Raw genomic sequence first — 18572 nt, 5'->3', positions numbered from 1 at the left:
AACTATTTAGAATACGATGATACTTAAAACCCAAAAGGTTGCAAGGTAGTGACTAATCCCAACTGAGTTGTGATACCTCTAAAACATAAGTTACGAGTTGGTCATAGATGGATGCTTTGGATCGTTAGATCCGGATCCAATACCTTCTTGTTAAAATTGTATAGAGGCGAAATGTTCGAATCTTTATTCTTTTGGAAAGAAGAAAGAATCACAAAGTTGTTGAGGTTAATTCACTTAGATGTTAGTGTCACTTGTCCACAACATAATACTACTCATGTTGTATGACATTCACCGAAGATCACTCTCGGTTGGACTATAGTTTATTTTGAATAAACACAAGTCCGAATACTTTGCAAAAGGTTTCAAAGAATTCAAGAAATGTAAGTAGATGAGTAAGACGTCTAAAGTATTTACCTCCTTAGATTTGATCCAAGGAAAAAGTAACACTTTAGATTAATTTCCTTGAAAAATATCAAGGAAAGTAGCATTGTAAGATAATGAATTTCTCCATTAGGAGAAGAATGAACATGAATAAGATTTAGTTCGTTGGACATTATCAATTACCCATATATATATGATATATACTTCTAGGACAACCTAGTTCCTATACCACAAGCTCCAAGGTAGTCCAGAAGGATTTATAAACCGTCTCAGTTGAATGGTTTGAACTTTATGACTATATCATAGAGTTGCACCTCTTAATTCGAAAGAAATAAGAATGAAAATCCTTATGACTACATTGAGTGTATATACGATATATACTCAAGGAAATGGTAAAGTACCATTTGACCCGAAATAATGAAACCTTCACAGCTAATTGGTAGCTTAAGGTGACTACACTCAAAGAGAATGGTTGACTTTGAAGAAACCATCTTTGACGTAGTCTTGGTTTCAATTAATTCGAAAATTGCTAGCTACAACTAAATGGTGATTTAATGTTTGGACATAATATGGGTTTCCGAAACCATTATTAAGATAGTCTTGATAATATATGTCTAAAACTATAAATCACAAGACAGGTTAGTTGTAGAGATCCATCCATCATGGATCTTAGCAAGCTAGTGGGAGCTATAAGCGTCTTATGAGAAAAGATCAATTGTTTGATTTCTCATAAAGATGTAAATGAATCTTTTGTTTACTAGGTTTACAAAAGATTAGTGGGAGTTAATCGTATTCCTAAATTTAAATATATATATATGATATATTAATTTTTGGAAATGAAAAGAGTACTTCTTCGTTAAAGTTATTCTATAACGATAGAATGTATATGGGAGATATAGTCTATATAATGGAATGGAAATCTATAATGATATATTTCAAGATATAATTGGATTATATCAATCCCTAAAATAGACAAGAGATGCTAGGAAGTTTCTCATTTGATGATAAACTTCAATTAGAATGACAATTCTAGTGAGACTAGGAAGTTGTTCTTCTCAAAGGGAATGTACCCTTTGACTCCCAAAGAAATAATGCGTAAATAGAATCCTTTATGCATAAGCAGAAAGGTGATTTATGTATTTCATATTGTATGAAAAACATTGATATAAGATGTACCTAGAAAGGTACAAGACAATATCAGTGCTTAAGTATTTGAGAAATACTAAAGGATATATTACTCAATAATTGAGAAAGAATTAGAGTAACGTAATGGAAGCGTAAATGTATTAGATTATGAATCTAATCCATCATTGGATATTTCTTCATTATGAATGAAGAGATAAACAGATATCTCTTTATTATGACTAAAAAGATATTTGGATGGAAATATTAAAGTAATGACTTTAGTGTGTTCCATTATGATTGCAAAATATATTGCCATATAGAAGTTTACAACAATGTTGTTTGGATGGGAAAGTTCATTTATGAACTCTCTATTCGGTTCCAACCAGAAAGTGTATGACACTAATGGGGCGATAGCTCAAGCCAGGGAATCAAGGTCTCATCAAGGTCCGAACTCAAATGAGAGATTGAACCACATGATTGAGAATCATGTATAATGGTGACGTCGTTATTCTCAAGGTTGCTTCTATGGATAACATATAGATATCCATTGTCTAGGCCTACTACTCAGCCATTTATGAAATGACTACAGAAGAGGTATCATCACTGATGACTAAGCTGATTGGCTCTAGTGCAAGTGGGAGATTGTTGGAAATGTGCCCTAAAACCAATCATATGATGATACTTTATGGACATTTCACATGTTAAACTAATCTAGTTTAATATTAAGGGCAAACATTATTGTTTGAGCCGTCTCATATAAATGTTATATGCTTAAACGATAAGTCCAAGGAATATGTGATTGGAAGAATGCGATCTAAAGAAGTTAGATTCATGAGACCATTCTTTCGTTGACACATCCTAAAAGTTCCTGATCATAGGATTGTCAATTGGGCATTGACAGTCCGTTAAGATCAGTACGTGCTATGTCTTCTCTCAGGGAGAGTGACTAGTCTCGAGGCATTGGTGTGTGTGACATCAAGACAAGTACGTAGGTGCTCAATAGAGAATGAGTTCACTGAACACGATCAACGAAGAGTTCTCATATTCATGTCACATGAGAACTCATGGTTGGGATAATGCAAATTAGTCTTTTGACCTGAGGCATCACAGTTGTCTTGTGGTTAGGTCCTTAATCTTTGATTATGTCAAAGTCACTCCAACAGGAGGGTGTCCACGGCATCGTTGGGGTTAAGCCACTTAGCCATGGAGGCAAGTGAATGCGCAACAAGGGATCTCTAACCTTCAAACTGTTTGAGGGAGAATACTCTATGATATGATTAAGAATCTTTGGCCAAAGTATGAATGAGATTTAGGAATGTGTTCCAAATCACATTCAAGGTAATCATATAAGCACAAGACTCACATTGGATAGTAGACATGAATAAACTATCAAACCAAACAATGTGGTCAAGAGTATTGTATTAGAGAAAGACCGTATTGCATTTGTAATCCTAAAACTGAATAGGTTCTCCACCTCTTCTGATTAGCTTGGGTAACCATGACATGCTGCTAGGCGTCAACCATGGTTTGTGGAAGCCCTAAAAGTGTATTATCACTAACGGGAGAATTGAAAGTAAGTTCCAATTCACAATCGATTTGAAAGAGTTTGAATCGTCCACTGCCTCGCTAAAAGGAACCTAATGGATCGTACACCGTGTAAGGTAGAGATTGAAGATTCAACGGAGATGAGTAAGAATAATTAAATGGTTTAATTATTTATGGCAAGGATTAATTAATATGATTATTAATCAAACGAATAAGTTCGTTAAAAGACCTCGGGATAGTTTTGGACCTTAAGGCCCAATGGGCTTCGAACGTCAAGTCCATTGACTTAAGTTGTGTGACAACTTAATGAATAATGATTCACAAAGGCCCAAATAGCCCAATAAATCCCATGTTAAAGAAGGAGTGGTTTTGGACTTATTTACAAGTTTGCCACTCAAATGAATTAAGGAATAAGTATGACTTTATAGCCAAAATTCATTAAGGGTAATTTTTGAAGAAATGATGAGAACACAAGCTCTCTTTTCTCTCTAAAATTTCAGCCACCTTGGAGGGATCATCTAGCAATCAAACTCCTCCAAGGTCACTCATTTCTTCTACAATATGCCTTGGTGTGGAGACTTAGAGGTTTTCAATTTTGGGAACTTGGAGAAACCTTTTCATCCATCCAAATCCATGGATCTAAGATGCAAGGAATGAAGGCCCTCTCTTTGGGCGATTAGCCTTTGCTTATGCAAAGAGGAATCTACAAAGGTATTGATTTCTCAACTCACTTTGTTTTGAGTTGAGTCTTGGTTCACCTATCTACTAGGCTTTGAAGTTCATGGGTTAAGTTTTGTTTTTGAGTGCATATAAACATGATTCCGCCTTTTAATTGTTAATTGCATGTTGTTGATGTTGCTCAAATGAACTTGTTTTTACAAATCTTCCTTCAGTGGGTCCCACAACCCACTATTTTTCCTCACTCCCGTGTTCCCTTCTAAATGCTCTCGGCCTCTCATTGGTTGCCACCTCACTTCTCTCCTTGCTCCCTCACCTCTCTCTCTCTCTCTCTTCCTCTCATTATCATCTTCTTTTCTAAAGAACAGAGGCCAAAAGGCCAAGAACCAACCACACCACCACCATACCGTTGCCACTCCGGCGAGGCAGCCACCGTCACAACCATGCTCGAAAACACTTTCATTTCCTTTCTCTTCTATGTTTCCTCCCTCATCTTTCTCACTTTAACACTCTTTCCCTCTCCGGAAACCACACACCACCACCACCCGATTACTCTGGCAAGCTAGACCATCAGATCACCATTGTGCCTTGTCATTCCCTATCTCTGGTAGGTGGGCTAAGGCTGCAGGCCCAATCCGAACCAAACCCAGGCCAAAGAGGCTGGGTTATCCTTGTTAACGGCTAGCCCAACGGGCTGCAACCATGGTTCAGACATCAAAACAACGTCGTCCTGGTGGCATGCTCGACGCGGTTGGGTTACAAGCCAGCGCGCAAGTCAATGGCAGTGCCACGATGGTGGTGTGGCGGCCGTGCCGCACACTGTTCCACAAATTTATTTTTTTTTTCAACTTTTCTAGGGTTTGAAAAACCCTAAATTGCTTCTAATTTATTTGTATGCTTTGACTCACAAATTCAACATAGCAAAATAATTGCGTTATGAAACATATAGAATATATATATATATATATATATATATATATATATATATATATATATATATCGGAAGGAAAATATAAACATCATGTTCATGCATCATCAGGAATGTTTTCATGCTTCGTGAATGTTTCAAATATCTTCCTTTATTCTAAGTGTACCTTATTGGTAGAAAACAAATAAAAGCCTTTGAATTTTGTAGAAGAGAACCTCCTCTTACAATCCTTCAATTCCTTAGCTTCTGGTAAGAGCGTGCTGATAACGTGTGAGGTGTGTGTTGTATCACCTCATTGTGCCTTTATCTATAGTAGTAGGATATGTTAAATCTTTACCCTTTTAGGATTACAACTCTAATAAGATATTAACTACTAAAGGGTATATTCAAAGATATCCATATATACACTAGGATTTATACAATCACATTCCTATTCTAAATATGATTGTAACACTAACTATATATTAAATAATGACTCAGAAGTGAACAACCACATAATAAATAATAGGGAACTTTAACGAAAAGCTCTCGGTACTGTTCACTTTAACGAAAAACCACATTTTTTCATTAAAAAGTCAATTCTGGTACTATTCACTTTACCCTTTATTTTGTCCTTATCGTTAAAACTCAAAGTTTTCAAGCCATTTTCATTAGTTTTCCTTAAATAATATTTACAACATTATTCTCATATTTTGTGGCTTCTCAGCCGAACTTATTTAGAAAAAGGATCTCCAAACTGCAGCACGGATATATATATATATGAATGTTAGAAACGCTAGTGCATTTAGTAATTTTCATTTTATTTTTAATACTGTTGATATTACCACCTGCAATTTATATATTAGGAAGAATGGGAGAGTTTGAACTTGGACGTAATGAGTTGGAAATGAAGACTCTTGCTATCACAATAGTTCATCACTTGTCTGCATGTATAATTAGCCCCCTATAGTTTAAGACTAATTAATTACAATAACTTAGGTCGATATTTCACCATATGTTATTACAAACAATATTAATATTCTAGGGTTTGAACCATAACATAGTAGGTTAAAGAGAAATTGTCTATGTACAGGGCAATGCCCCACTTTTGCATTTTTGTTCATGTTTTTTTTTTTTTTTTTTTTTTTTGGAGAACTAGGTGGAGAGAGCAAAGAAAGCAATGAAAGGAGATACAACGAAAGAGACGCTTCAACCAAGTGAAAACGTCACGCCCTACACTGCCAACTAACAACTAATGAGGACAAGGAAAACCATCATTGTTCAAAACAAAAACCAGCGAAGATGGGGGCCTATCAACCCAAACTACATCGCACGTCTCCACACAATCAACCGACGTTAGAACATCCACCGTCATATTGGCTGATCTTGAAACCCAAGATTTTGTCTACATCAATCCAGGACGGAGCCAGCTAGTGGCTGCCCTGGGCTATCACACACCCTAAGTTTTAAAAGATGAAAAAAAATTTGTGTTAAAATAAGCATGTTATGGAAAAATTGAGTCTAATATTGCACAAAACAGAAACTTATCCTACCCTTAACACCTAAATTTTACTACATACTAGAAGTAAGATAAATTAGCTCACCCCTATTTAAATTCTGAACTCTGTCCTTTGCGTACATTGTAATATGCATTGTTTTTGTACTGAACACCTACTGTCACCAACTTTTCTTGTCTTCTGTATTTCCTCTTGCTAATTAAATAGGAAGTCATAGTCGGAGTAGTTGCGTTATCAAAATGCTTGTTATTCTCTTTCAATTGTTTATCCTCTTGCAAGTTTAACGTTTATTTCAAAAAACCAAAGCTTGTACAAGAACTGTCAACTAAATAAGATAATTAAAGTTCTAATCAGTTTATGGTTGTTATCTAATACACGAAGAAAATATTAGAAGTCCTTAACAAGCAAGCACATAAAATGATCAAGAACGAGCCAGAACCCCACTGATCATGACATTGTCCCTCGATTAGAAGTCCTTTTACTTGCGTGTAAGTTTCTAATACTAATAACCAACTGCCAGCAGTGGCATTCCTATCACACATACAACTCATCTGAGGAGCCTTGGCCTCTCTGTGGCCTCCAGTGGCACTTAGGAAACATTCAACCGAACAACTCTCGCAGGGGCTTTTGTCTTGCCACCAACAAGATTTATAAAAGAGAGAAATTAGACAAAGAAGACAACAGAGGACATTATATGATCTTACACGATTGGGATAGATAACATTGAGGTTCTGATATTATCTACTTCTGTGGGCGTGACTTCCATGGAATTCTCTTGATCCTCGTGAGGTGTAAATGACAGCTGGTTATTGCCGGAACGCAGTCGGTCAATCAGAGTACGGCAGATAGGGCAGCCGGAATGAGAATCAAGCCACATGTCAATACAAGGTGCGTGGAAGATGTGCTTGCATTTTGGTAGCCGCCTCACAGTTTCCTCATCTTCCAAACCTCTCAAGCACACTACACATTCGATGGTAGTACTAGTTTTACGATATAAAGCTTCTTCATCATCTTCGTTTTGATCAGGATCACCATCATCACTCTCTTTCTTATAACTGAATGTGATTAAATCCGGCTTCAACCTCTTATCAACCGTGCATTCGATCTTCTGGACACGCTCGTTGCTAGTCGGAGGAGACAATGGTATTCGCATACGATATACATACCATCCGATTACGACTGAAATGACGAGCACACCAAATACCACGATGCCTGATACGACTAACATGGGTTTAGGTTTAGGTTAGGTTTAGTTTGTTGTTGATACTGGAATGTTACAAGTTTTTAGGAATCTTAATTAGGGGGCCGTGCTTTAAAGATTCACAAAGAATATAAGTAATCCAAAAGTGTTCAAGGATGTTGAATTATTAAATAATATGATCCGGTAAGAACAAAGATATATAGTAATGATAGGAAGAACTTAATTGGTCTATATATTGTCTATGCCGGCTTAGTACCAAGGGTGGTGTGAATGTGACAGATTGAGATTTTACTATGATGCTTCTCCACCTACTGTTTTGTAGGTTAACTCTTGGCAAGAATTTATTTATTTATTTATTTTTTTTAAGAAAAAGAAATTTTCTTTTTGGTGAACAAATATTTAAATTAAAAGAGAATCTTCAATTTGTTCAAAAATAAAAAAGAGAATCTTCAAAGCTCCTCTTTGTTTTCTTCTATTTTCCCTAAAAATGAGAGAGAAACAGTATGGACGAGAATGTGAGCAATGGCAGAGCCAGAAATTCATGTTAGGAGGGGCACGCTTTAAACTAAAATGGACATAATATATGCAGAAACTATCTCGTTATTTTGGTCACATTGGTATCAAATTTAAAAATGAGTGACCATGCATTTATTCTTCATTATAAATGGTCAACTATATCAAAAGTTGAAAATAAAACATTATTAAAAGCACATCCATTTATTCTTCATTCTTGATATCAAATTCAAATTCAAAGGTGACTGACCATGCATTCATTTTCTTATAGTGACCAAGAGAACATTTTTCTAAAAACATGAAGGTATGAGAGCATTTGAAGGGTTTTTTGTGCGAATTTGGAAAAATGAAATATTGTTCTCTTCTTGATTTCATAGACAATCTAATATAGGGAAATGAGAAATTAACCAAAATAATAGTCTGCAAGCAAAGGGAAAAACTGTATATAGGCAAGGAATAGAGAATATGATCAACTAATAGTAGTATAGTTTCTATTTGTTGGATTGAAGTTAATTGGACTAACCACTACAATTACAAATTCAACTTGATAGTGGTATTATAAAATTAATTAATGATAGTAGAGGTTATTAGGAAAAATAATTTGAGGATAGGCCCGAGCCTATCGTAGTCTAAAGGTGGCTTCATCACTGAATGTGAGGTGGTAAAATAGTAAGATGCAAGTAGGACGTTTTATATTTGACTTTTGTGTTCGATAGGATTAACTCTAACTTATTGACAGCTGCATTTTGGAAGATGTGGTCAATGAGATGTTGTCACTAGCATTTTGGCAGCTGCCTTGGGTTTTAACTTTCCATGGAGTCGATCATACCAAAATTGGGCAGCTTGTGATTTTTTGTTTTTCTTTGTGAATAATGCTATCCAAAATTATGAGATAAGTTAGAGAAAATTGGTTGCACAAAGTCAAAGAGGGTGACAATAAACAAGTCAAATATATAGAAAGGCGTTCCCTTTTGCTTCCTAATTTAATCAAGACCTAAAAACCTCCGGTTTGTTATGGCATCTCTCTGGAACACCAGTAATCCCGCCATGGCTGATGCCTCAGATCCATTTCAACTCCCCAATATTCCAAAGGTAGTTTTGTTTTCGGCACAAGTTATTGTATCAATTATTCCCAATAAATATTTGAACACTGAACTTTCCAATCGTCATGTTCCACTTTTCGAAATGTGGCTAAATGTTGCACTTATTTTGTGTTCTTGATCAATTCTCGAGTCCCAAAAAATTAGTAGAATTCTTGCGAATATCTGAACTTAATCAAGTTGGTTAAAATATTGTGCTTTCCCCTCTGCACCTAACTACCTGAGTTCGAGTTCCCGTTCTCATAGTTTAGATGAGTTTAACGTAGAATATCGATCATATAAAAAGAGAACTGCATACTTTTCACAAAATTGTTCTTGTGGCGATTATACATAGGTATTACAAAGGTGTGATATAACTGAAAACAGTTTTTGTTATGGAACAGTTTAAGGTTGCTCTATGTCAGTTGTCGGTTACTTCTGACAAGAATCAGAATCTTGATCGTGCCGGCATTTCGATAAAAACTGCCGCCGAGCAAGGCGCAAAGCTACTTGTTTTACCAGTGAGTTAACTACCAAGTAACTGCTCATATGGTTGCAGCCAAGTTGTTTGTAAAAATTTCTGTGAGAAGTCCTCAGGACATAATACATGTTGGTTTGAATTGCATTTTTGTTAAAGGAACTGTGGAACTGCTGTTATTCAAGTGAGTACTTCGCAAAATTTGCTGAGGATTTTACGAATGAGGATGCCTCGCCGACGTTGTCCATGCTATCGGAGGCTGCTTATTGCCATGGGATCACAATCGTAGGAGGGTCGGTGCCTGAACGGGATCATGGCCGGTTGTATAATACTTGCTGCATATTTGGACCAGATGGAAAGCTCAAGGCTAAGCATAGGAAAGTAAGAACATGTTAATTCAATAACATTAGACACGGAATTAGGAGCGTAAAATTGGATAGAACTCTTGAAAAGACGGTGTTGGTGTTGCTTCATTTGCAGATACATTTATTCGACATTGACGTTCCAGGAGAGATGTCATTTAAGGAATCTGACTTCTTTTCGGCAGGAGATCAAACTACCATAGTGGACACAGGTATGCATCCGAAATTGTCCTAAACTTTCCTCGAGGAAATGTGTGATGTCAATTTTTTTATTTCAAGATTTTATCCGGATTGTCTATGAGTTAAGCCACTGTTGAGCAATTGTAGCACATTTGCAGAAGTTGGTCGTATCGGAGTGGGAATCTGTCATGATTTACGGTTTCCTGAACTTGCTGCATTGTACAGGAAAAAAGGTTCAGGATTTTGTAAATGCTTGCTTAGTTTTGAATATCTCATCTGTATATTTCAAATAACAATATTGATCGTTACTGTATAAACGCAAGGCGTTCATATCATATGCTATCCCGGGGCATTCAACATGAGCACTGGTGAATTGTTTTGGGAGCTCGTACAGAGAGCAAGGTAAGAGTATATACCTTTTTTTCTACTTGCTCACCATTTTCCTCCTAAACTTCCTATGTACTAACAGATACTTCCCTCTTTTCAGGGCGGTTGATAACCAGGTACGTATAAAGACTGACTTGTCCTGTTGCTTTCGACTTTGTATCTGTACATTTTTCTACTGTTCTACAGCCTAAAAACAATTCTAACATGACCTTTCCCCTCCCCCTGCCCTCTTTGGCTTCGGAATCACGGTGTTAGTTATTCGTAGCTACTTGTTCACCTTCTCGAGACTCCACTGGTTCTTACACAATATGGGGACACTCCATGCTAGTTGAACCGGTACTATATAGTGTATAACACAAACGATTGATGAGCATGAAAGAACAAAAACACAAACGATTGTTTTCTTCATTTGTGTGTTTTGTGCTGTAATTGGCAGTCGGGCGAGATAATTGCAACCGCAGGGCATGAGGAAACTATTGTAATCGCTGAGATCGATTACTCTAAAATTCAGCTCCAAAGGTAGGTAAAGTTTTTGCAGTTAAATCTGCGGTATGTTATGTTCATTTTTTCTGATAGATATGTATGTTGACGTTGTGTGTAAATGATGCAGAAAGAGCCTCCAACTTGATGAACAAAAGTGGGAAGACATCTACAAGTGGATCGATGCGCATGAACTAAGTCCTTGAAGCCTTGAAGGATGTAAACACTTAATAACATGTGGTTATGTTTTGTGTAGTAAATCATTGGAAGATATTACACAGACCACCGTTTTGTAACACATTCTCAGTTGGACCTTCTCGTTCTACCTTGTCGGTTCTCTTTCTCATCCTGCAATGTTACATGATGATTGAAACCGTATACTATCTAGTTCATCATATAAAGATCAACTATGCAATAATCAACTAAATTAGAAGTCGTTCAACTGTTCAATTAACGTTGTTTCAGCATTTAATGAATAATATGGTTCATATATTTGTTGGATATCTCTTAAATAAATAAAACAATATCAAAATTGATTATTTTTTGCAGCGTTCTAAAAACAGATGGTGCAAATTATAACAGAGAAATTATAAAATGAGAAAGAGAACCGAACATTTAAGATAATGACAGAGGCACCAATTTGTTTACCACCGTTTTCATGTCAACCGATGACAAATGGTGTGCGTTGGATTAAATACATAAACAAAGGGGTTCGGCAGATGACAATCGAATGCCACCAACAATGTTCAAATCAGCAGCATGACTTCGAAATTCATTCCCTCTCGAAATTCATTCCTTTATGTTAGCAATACCGTAAAGCAGCTAAAACAAAGCCACACTCTCTTACTCAAAGCCCCAACTGAACCCAACCGCCGTTACCATCTCTTGGCTCAGTTGCTCCAGCGGCTCCTGCAACTCCCTGGTGACAACCTCCGGTATGCCCACAACCTGTTCGACGAAATACCCAACTGCAGAATTCAGTTCCTCTGGACCTCCCTCATCCACTCCAATGTGCTTCACGATCGCTTTCGTCAGTCCATCGCTTTATATGCTCAAATGCACCGGGTTGGCGTATCGCCATCTGGGTTCACCTTCTCTTCCGTTCTCAATGCCTGTGGTCGTGTCCCGGCGGCTTTCGAAGGGAAACAAGTCCACGCGAGGCTTCTGCAGTGTGGTTTCTTGGGAAACGGGGTAGTGCAAACTGCGCTTCTTCATATGTATGCAAAATGTGGCCTTGTAAGGGACGCGAGGGATGTTTTTGATTCGATGGAAGATAAGGATTTGGTTGCTTGGACGGCCATGATTTGTGGGTATTCGAAGATGGGACTGATGAGCGAAGCGCGGTGGTTGTTTGATAACATGGGGCAGCGCAATGCTGTTTCTTGGGCTACCATGGTTGCTGGGTACGCTAACAATGGTGATATGGAAAGGGCAAAGGAATTGTACGAACGAATGGTGGATAAAAATTCAGTGGCGTGGGTGGCTATGATAGCGGGATATGGGAAGCGTGGTAATGTAGTGGAGGCCGAGATGGTTTTTGACGAGATACAGATGCCGGATGCATCGTGTTGGGCAGCAATGGTGGCTTGTTATGCTCAGAATGGTTATGCAGCAGAAGCCATTGAGATGTATAAGAAAATGAGGGAAGCAAAAGTGAGAGTCAGTGAGGTGGCAATGGTGGGAGCTATTTCGGCTTGTACACAACTTGGGGATGTTGAAATCGCAGCCACATTGGCAAAGCATGTGGAGGAAGGGTTTTGTGGTAAGTTCAAATTTAATCAATTCTTTAAATCGTTTGGTGTCAAGGATTTGATTGGATTGGCTAACTCATTAGATTCAATGTATGTTGAAAGAAGAAATGGGTGTCAACATATTCGTTTTAATCTCTGAAAAAATGGTAGGATGGGGAAGTGAATAAGTCTACGTTCAACACACATTGAATCTAGTGAGTTGTCCAATTCAATCTAAACACCGAACAGGCCTACGATTTGCTATCTTTTGTATTGTCTACATTCTCTAGTGCTGATGTGCCCTCGTTTACCAAACACTTTCAGAGAAGACGATCTTTGTATCCAATGCATTGATCCATATGCATTCCAAATGCGGAAACATAGAGCAGGCATGGAGAGAGTTCAACAGAATGAGCATGAGAGATGTCATATCTTATAGTGCGTTGGTCACTGCCCTTGCTGACCATGGAAAGGCCGAGGATGCGTTGGATCTTTTCTCGAAGATGCAAAAGGAAAGAGTTAGACCGAATGAGGTTACATTCGTCAGTCTCCTCAACGCATGTAGCCATGCCGGACTGGTTGAGAAGGGGTGCCGGTATTTTGAGCTCATGACTCAGGTTTTCGGCATTGAGCCACTAAAGGAGCACTATGCTTGCATGGTTGATCTTCTTGGAAGGGCTGGGATGCTTGAAAAGGCATACAATCTTATAATAGACAATGTCGGTGTCGCCGATGCAAAGATTTGGGGCTCCTTGTTAGGAGCTTGCAAGGTTCATGGCAATGCTGAGTTGAGCGAGATTGCAGCCAGGCAACTCTTCGAAATAGAACCGCGCGACGCAGGAAATTACGTGCTTTTGGCAAGCACTTATGCAGAAACAAATAAATGGGATGATGCTGAGAGAGTGAGAACGATGATGAATCAAAGAGGAATGGTAAAATCTCCTGGATGTAGCTGGGGAGGTTCTACTATCTAACCGGGTTATACCCTATCTCTCTCGTTACGTGAATAATAGACTGTAAACTTTCTCATCGAAAAAATACTGTTCTCTTTCCACAAATGTGTGCGTCCGATTTAGGTAGATAGGCTCGGAATCTATGCTTGGCACGCGAGCAAGATAAAGCCAAAGAGCGTTTTCGAAGTGTATTAAACACCATCTCCAAAACAGAGATCATGGTGCAGTACATGTTCAACATTCCATGAAGTAATTGATCTGAACTTACAACACAAGGACCAAAAAATCTACCTATTCCCATAAGCACGACATTCTAGCACCAATTCTTCACTTTAGAATTAAGCAAATGATTTGCTTATGTCGTGCTCCGTAGGCATCTCAAATACATCTCATCCGCGGATCATTCTTCTGTGGCGGTTCATGTAAGAAATTCGGGTCTGCATGGTATGCCTATCAATGATACTACTGCTTCAGGGGAGCCTTCTTCACTCTGTCAGATATACGAGCAGGGTCTGTTGAATGCGACTTGAACCGACCCCTCCCTTCACCTTCCTTGTCCTGGAGAATCCAAACGCCAAATATTAGATTGTTTTCGAAAGAATATTTCTTTCCTCATCCGGTTGCAAAGAGAACAGAAAACAGTAAGACCCAACAAGCATCTGGAATCAAAATAATCATGGGACCCAAAAATTACGCAGAGAAATCAATGCGATATTGTATGTATCTATAAGAAAATTTTACTTGCAATGAACAACAGAAAGACCGGTTTACCTTTTTCTTCACAATTTGGACCACATCTTCATCATTCAAAACATTACCGAGGCCACAATGCTGTGGGTAGTGCCTTGCACTTGTACCCCACACTAACACGTATTTGACTTCCTTCACCAAACTCCTGTGTATGTGATTACAAAAGTCTCCAACAGTGCAGCCCCCTCTATCCTACACATACATGCAAAGAGGAATAAGAGAAAACAAACAAAGCCAGAAAGCTCATATGATGGAGAGCTAATTGATCCTATAAAGATGCATAGATCAAAAATATTTGCAACTTACAGCAGAAAGAACTACTGGATCACCGAAATCAGGTTGCTGGCCCTGCGGCTTTGTATAAACTCTAACAAGTCCCATCTCTTCCCACATTTTTGCAAGTAGTCTGTCAAAGTTCAGCTGTTGAGCAAGGTAAAAACACAGTTAATCTTTCTGAACCGTTTCATATGGGATACTATTCATTTATATTTATTGAGGGGCCATTTGAAAACCATTTCATTTTTAGTTTTTGGTTTTCAGCTTTTTTTTATTTTTTTTTTAACTGAAAATGGAATGGTTATCAAATGGCCTCTAAATAAATTGTAATGTAATTTTTACACGTGTTGAAAATTAGGGTCCAGCAAAAACACAATTCTAATGGAAAGAACCACAGTAGGCAATGTCTTCTGTGCTCTGACCAAAAGTTTTTCAATTTTGCAACTGCAGAGATTGCTCAAGGTTTCTTACTGGTAACACGGATGTACTCCGTATCTCATTTGAATAAAAACAAGAAGTGTAGAACTTGCCTTGAGATTGCAACTAATGACGACAGAATTCGGCTGACGGGCTAATTTGTCCACATCATCAATACCAATAACGTCTATCTTGTTGTACACATATACACACTTCATGTATTTCCGGTTTCCCTCAATCACATCAATAAGATCATCCACTGTCGCATCCTCGCGAAACAGCAACTGCATTAAATTTATTATGCATGAGTATTCTTTTCCATGGGATGAGCACAGAAAAGAAAGTATCACCCAAATGAAAGATTGTACAGTGACTTAAAGAAAATCATGTACCATTAGTTGTGTATGCCCAATAAAAGAATCACCATTAGCTTTGATAAAGGACAATCTTGACTAATCCTAAGTACCTCAGCATTGTGAATTTTGTATTCGTGTAGAATTTGATAACAAAGCTTCTCATCCACATGAGTCAAAGTGCAAGTGCTGTTGAAAGAAATTCCTCCAGTCTTTTTCTTTTTGAAGTATATCTGCGCCCATGGAACAAAATGCAAAATCCAGCTTAAGTCCACAGTTAACAAAGCAAACATAACAAACAATATATGGAAACAGCTAAAAACCCGACAGAAACTAAGACCAAGTGCAGTCTGTTTTCAGAAATGCTAATAAATATTAAGAAGATAAAACTTACTTGAGGCGGCTTCTTGTTTAAACGTAAGCCCACAGCTTCCAGCTCCTTTGTCAATATTTGCCGATGGCCTTCACTCTGAAACATCAAAACGCAAGTGTTAGACTAAATAACTGACAGAAACCAAGCAAAAACAGGTAATCAACATAAGGCATCAACAGGACAGGGTCAAGAGGTTGAGCAGGTTGCTAAGAATGAAAACAATGAAAGGTCAGTAAGCAGACGAGTAGTAAACTTATTTATCAGCTATTGATATACCAATAGTAACAACAGCATGTTACTACAGAATAAATACTTACTTTTGAGGCATCAAGGACCATCAACACAATATCTGAAGACTTGGCAACAGCAATAACCTGCAAGAGAGAGTCTTATCAAATTCTATCCATTTCCACGATACTGGGAAATCGGAGCAGAAGAGAAGATATTGAATTGCCAAGGGCCAAATACAAGTCATCACCTTTCTATCATGAGGCGTTTATTTAAAAACCTTGTTCTAAAATTCTCATAATATTATTGTACGATAAACGAATAATGACATGTTATCACAAGAGGAGAAGAATCTTAAAGAGAATATTCACCTGCCTCCCACGACCCTTGCCTTCTGAAGCACCTTCAATAATTCCAGGAAGATCGAGCAGCTGAATTTTTGTATCATTGTAATGTATAATCCCAGGAATGCAGGTAAGAGTTGTGAACTCATAAGATGCAGCTTCAGAGTGTGTGCCCGTCAACATAGTCAAAAGTGTCGACTTCCCCACACTACAAACAATAGGCAAAACTCATGAGGACTGGCCATGTCTTGTTGCTTTTAAAGCCACAAAACATTTCATTTTGTTTTCTTTAAACGATACACAATGCAGGTTAAGGTTATATAAATATCGCAAACCTTGGAAACCCAATAAGCGCAACACGTCCGTGACCAAACTTTGTAACTTCGAAACCATCTCCACCTCCGCTAGACCCCTGAATTTCAGTTTTGAATCATTAAAAATGGAAACTCTAAACCGCAACCACATGAACAAAAGTATTGTACAAAGCATTACCAAGAAGTTCATGGCCATCAAAGTTCCTAACGTTAATACAGGAAAATTCTACATTCATATCATATTAAACTCGTGTGTGTGTGTGTGTGTGTGGAAAAGTTGCATACTTTTGGAGGCTCCAAAAGCTGAGTCCTGAGCTTGGCAATCTTTGCCTTGAGCTGGCCAAGATGATACTCTGCATTTTTTCAGCATTCCAATTAAATAAACAAAAAATTAAGATATAACCCAATTCATAAAAGACCATATTATATTTAAATACCCAATAAATATAGGTAAATTAAGTAAAAAGGGAAATTACCTGTGGCTTTATTTTTCTGAGTCCGAGCCATTTCGGCCTCAATTTCCTTGATCCTTTCGATGATCCCCATTGCTACTGGATTGTTTCAGCTCCTACAACTAAAAAAGCAACAGCAGGAACAGTTGAGATATACAAAACTACTAATTGGATAATTGAAAAGAAATCGAAAGGTCTGTTTGGTTGCCGAGAAATCGTCGATTCAACAGCGATGTCTCGGACACCAAACAGAGTGGATTACAGCGAGAGAGAACATGTTGAATTGCTGTCAGGGAGGTTGAATTCTTGAAGGAAGAAAAGGTAGTTTACGAATTGGAGGGAGTGGAAGAGATGCGGTGGAGGACTCACCGTGACTCAGTTGGCGACGATGATGTCTCCGGCGCTGAAAGTACCAGAGAGAGAGAGAGAGAGAGGGAGAGAGAGAGAGTTAGGGCTGAAGAAGAGAGAGAGTATGGGCTTTTAAATGTAAGGATCGTGGGTTGGGTAATGTGCGTCTTGGGCCTCTTTCTTGGGTACCATCTCATCAAACTTCCGGTCCTTTTTTGTTTTTCCTCCTCATTTGTTTTTCCTCCTCATCGAACTTCGTATCTGTCATATAATCCTAATGTGTTTTTACAACAAAGTTTTGTGCAATTTGGATTACTCATAAATTTCGTTCCTTATGTTTCAAATCCATCAACGTGATCTTACACTTTCATCCATATCGTCCAGTTTCATCAAAATTTTGAACAATTAGCAGGAATGATCACTTTTTGACATTTAGTCACAGAAATATCATTTTTAATAAAGATGACATATTAATTATATATCGACGACTCGACAATGACATAAAGACCACACAAAGATGATATAATGAAACTTGTTCATTTCTGCAACTAAATGTCAAACAGTGACCATACATACCTATGGCAAGAATGTGAGACCCACAACATATCAACAGCACTCAAGCTCTAATAATTAGTAGTTAGTAACTTCAAACAAAATCCTCTCTAGATCCTTTTGGCGAGGATCCGGAGGATTCATGAATCGTGTTCGTTCATCGTATATCGTACAGTCATATTTTGTCAGATACTGTTTGTGTTTAATTTTAAATAAAAATATTTAAAATAATTTCTGACCGCACGATGTACGACGAATGGACACGATTCACGAATCCTAGAATCCTCACAAAGAGGATCCTGAGAGGATCCGAATTCTAGTAACCTAATATGGCTAGTCTCTTTGGCTCACTCCACAAATTTAATTCCATGAGTGGAATAGTTCATTGTTTAGGTCCTAATTCAATATTTTCTTCACCCAACTCCCAAATCAGATAGCTTTAGCCATTTTTCGGTTCAAAAGGTAGTGTTAGCCTTTGGTTATTTGCCTATATAATTTTATTATTTATTCACGACCTATTTATGAACCAAGATAATTATCGTCCATAACAAAGAAATAAAGGGTAATTAGTCACTTTAAACATGTTTGACATTCGGCTGATCAACCGGTAAGTGTACGCCGGTCGACTTGCCGTGCAAAAATTGATCAA

At 37.8% G+C, this 18572-nt stretch overlaps 3 protein-coding genes across 3 annotated transcripts; 2 read left to right on the top strand and 1 right to left on the bottom strand.

Moving 5' to 3' along the window:
* Nucleotides 1–8759: 8759 nt before the first annotated feature.
* Nucleotides 8760–11179, top strand: LOC137740989 (omega-amidase, chloroplastic). The gene is made up of 10 exons (XM_068480798.2): nt 8760–8959; nt 9351–9467; nt 9584–9805; nt 9905–9998; nt 10125–10199; nt 10290–10368; nt 10454–10469; nt 10609–10689; nt 10790–10872; nt 10964–11179. Exons 1-10 carry the CDS (start codon nt 8882–8884, stop codon nt 11037–11039), a joined length of 921 nt encoding a protein of 306 aa, XP_068336899.2. The 5' UTR covers nt 8760–8881; the 3' UTR covers nt 11040–11179.
* Nucleotides 11180–11371: 192 nt separating this feature from the next.
* On the top strand, nt 11372–13621 carry LOC137739164 (putative pentatricopeptide repeat-containing protein At5g37570). Its single transcript, XM_068478679.2, has 2 exons — nt 11372–12595; nt 12888–13621. Exons 1-2 carry the CDS (start codon nt 11593–11595, stop codon nt 13535–13537), a joined length of 1653 nt encoding a protein of 550 aa, XP_068334780.2. The 5' UTR covers nt 11372–11592; the 3' UTR covers nt 13538–13621.
* Nucleotides 13622–13679: 58 nt separating this feature from the next.
* On the bottom strand, nt 13680–17509 carry LOC137740353 (developmentally-regulated G protein 2). The gene is made up of 12 exons (XM_068480220.2): nt 17393–17509; nt 17048–17145; nt 16857–16924; nt 16593–16669; nt 16285–16465; nt 16003–16059; nt 15707–15781; nt 15426–15545; nt 15073–15243; nt 14573–14686; nt 14288–14458; nt 13680–14074 (listed from the first exon to the last, which is right to left on the bottom strand). The coding sequence occupies exons 2-12, from the start codon at nt 17115–17117 to the stop codon at nt 13979–13981; spliced, it is 1200 nt and encodes a 399-aa protein (XP_068336321.1). The 5' UTR covers nt 17118–17145; nt 17393–17509; the 3' UTR covers nt 13680–13978.
* Nucleotides 17510–18572: the final 1063 nt, after the last annotated feature.

Source organism: Pyrus communis, chromosome 9, assembly GCF_041283825.1.
Source record: "Pyrus communis isolate YQ-2024b chromosome 9, ASM4128382v1, whole genome shotgun sequence".
Taxonomy (NCBI): domain Eukaryota; kingdom Viridiplantae; phylum Streptophyta; class Magnoliopsida; order Rosales; family Rosaceae; genus Pyrus; species Pyrus communis.
This window is presented reverse-complemented; position numbering and strand designations above follow the sequence as displayed.

Excerpts from the sequence above, each read along its gene's own strand:
- LOC137740989 (XM_068480798.2), top strand. The coding sequence starts at position 8,882 with ATGGCATCTCTCTGGAACACCAGTAATCCCGCCATGGCTGATGCCTCA. Across the intron at positions 9,806-9,904 it reads TCAAGGCTAAGCATAGGAAA|ATACATTTATTCGACATTGA; the intron begins GTAAGAACATGT and ends CTTCATTTGCAG. Across the intron at positions 10,873-10,963 it reads TCTAAAATTCAGCTCCAAAG|AAAGAGCCTCCAACTTGATG; the intron begins GTAGGTAAAGTT and ends TAAATGATGCAG.
- LOC137739164 (XM_068478679.2), top strand. The coding sequence starts at position 11,593 with ATGACTTCGAAATTCATTCCCTCTCGAAATTCATTCCTTTATGTTAGC. Across the intron at positions 12,596-12,887 it reads TGTGGAGGAAGGGTTTTGTG|AGAAGACGATCTTTGTATCC; the intron begins GTAAGTTCAAAT and ends AAACACTTTCAG.
- LOC137740353 (XM_068480220.2), bottom strand. The coding sequence starts at position 17,117 with ATGGGGATCATCGAAAGGATCAAGGAAATTGAGGCCGAAATGGCTCGG. Across the intron at positions 15,546-15,706 it reads TAAACAAGAAGCCGCCTCAA|ATATACTTCAAAAAGAAAAA; the intron begins GTAAGTTTTATC and ends CCATGGGCGCAG. Across the intron at positions 14,075-14,287 it reads TCCAAATTGTGAAGAAAAAG|GACAAGGAAGGTGAAGGGAG; the intron begins GTAAACCGGTCT and ends TGGATTCTCCAG.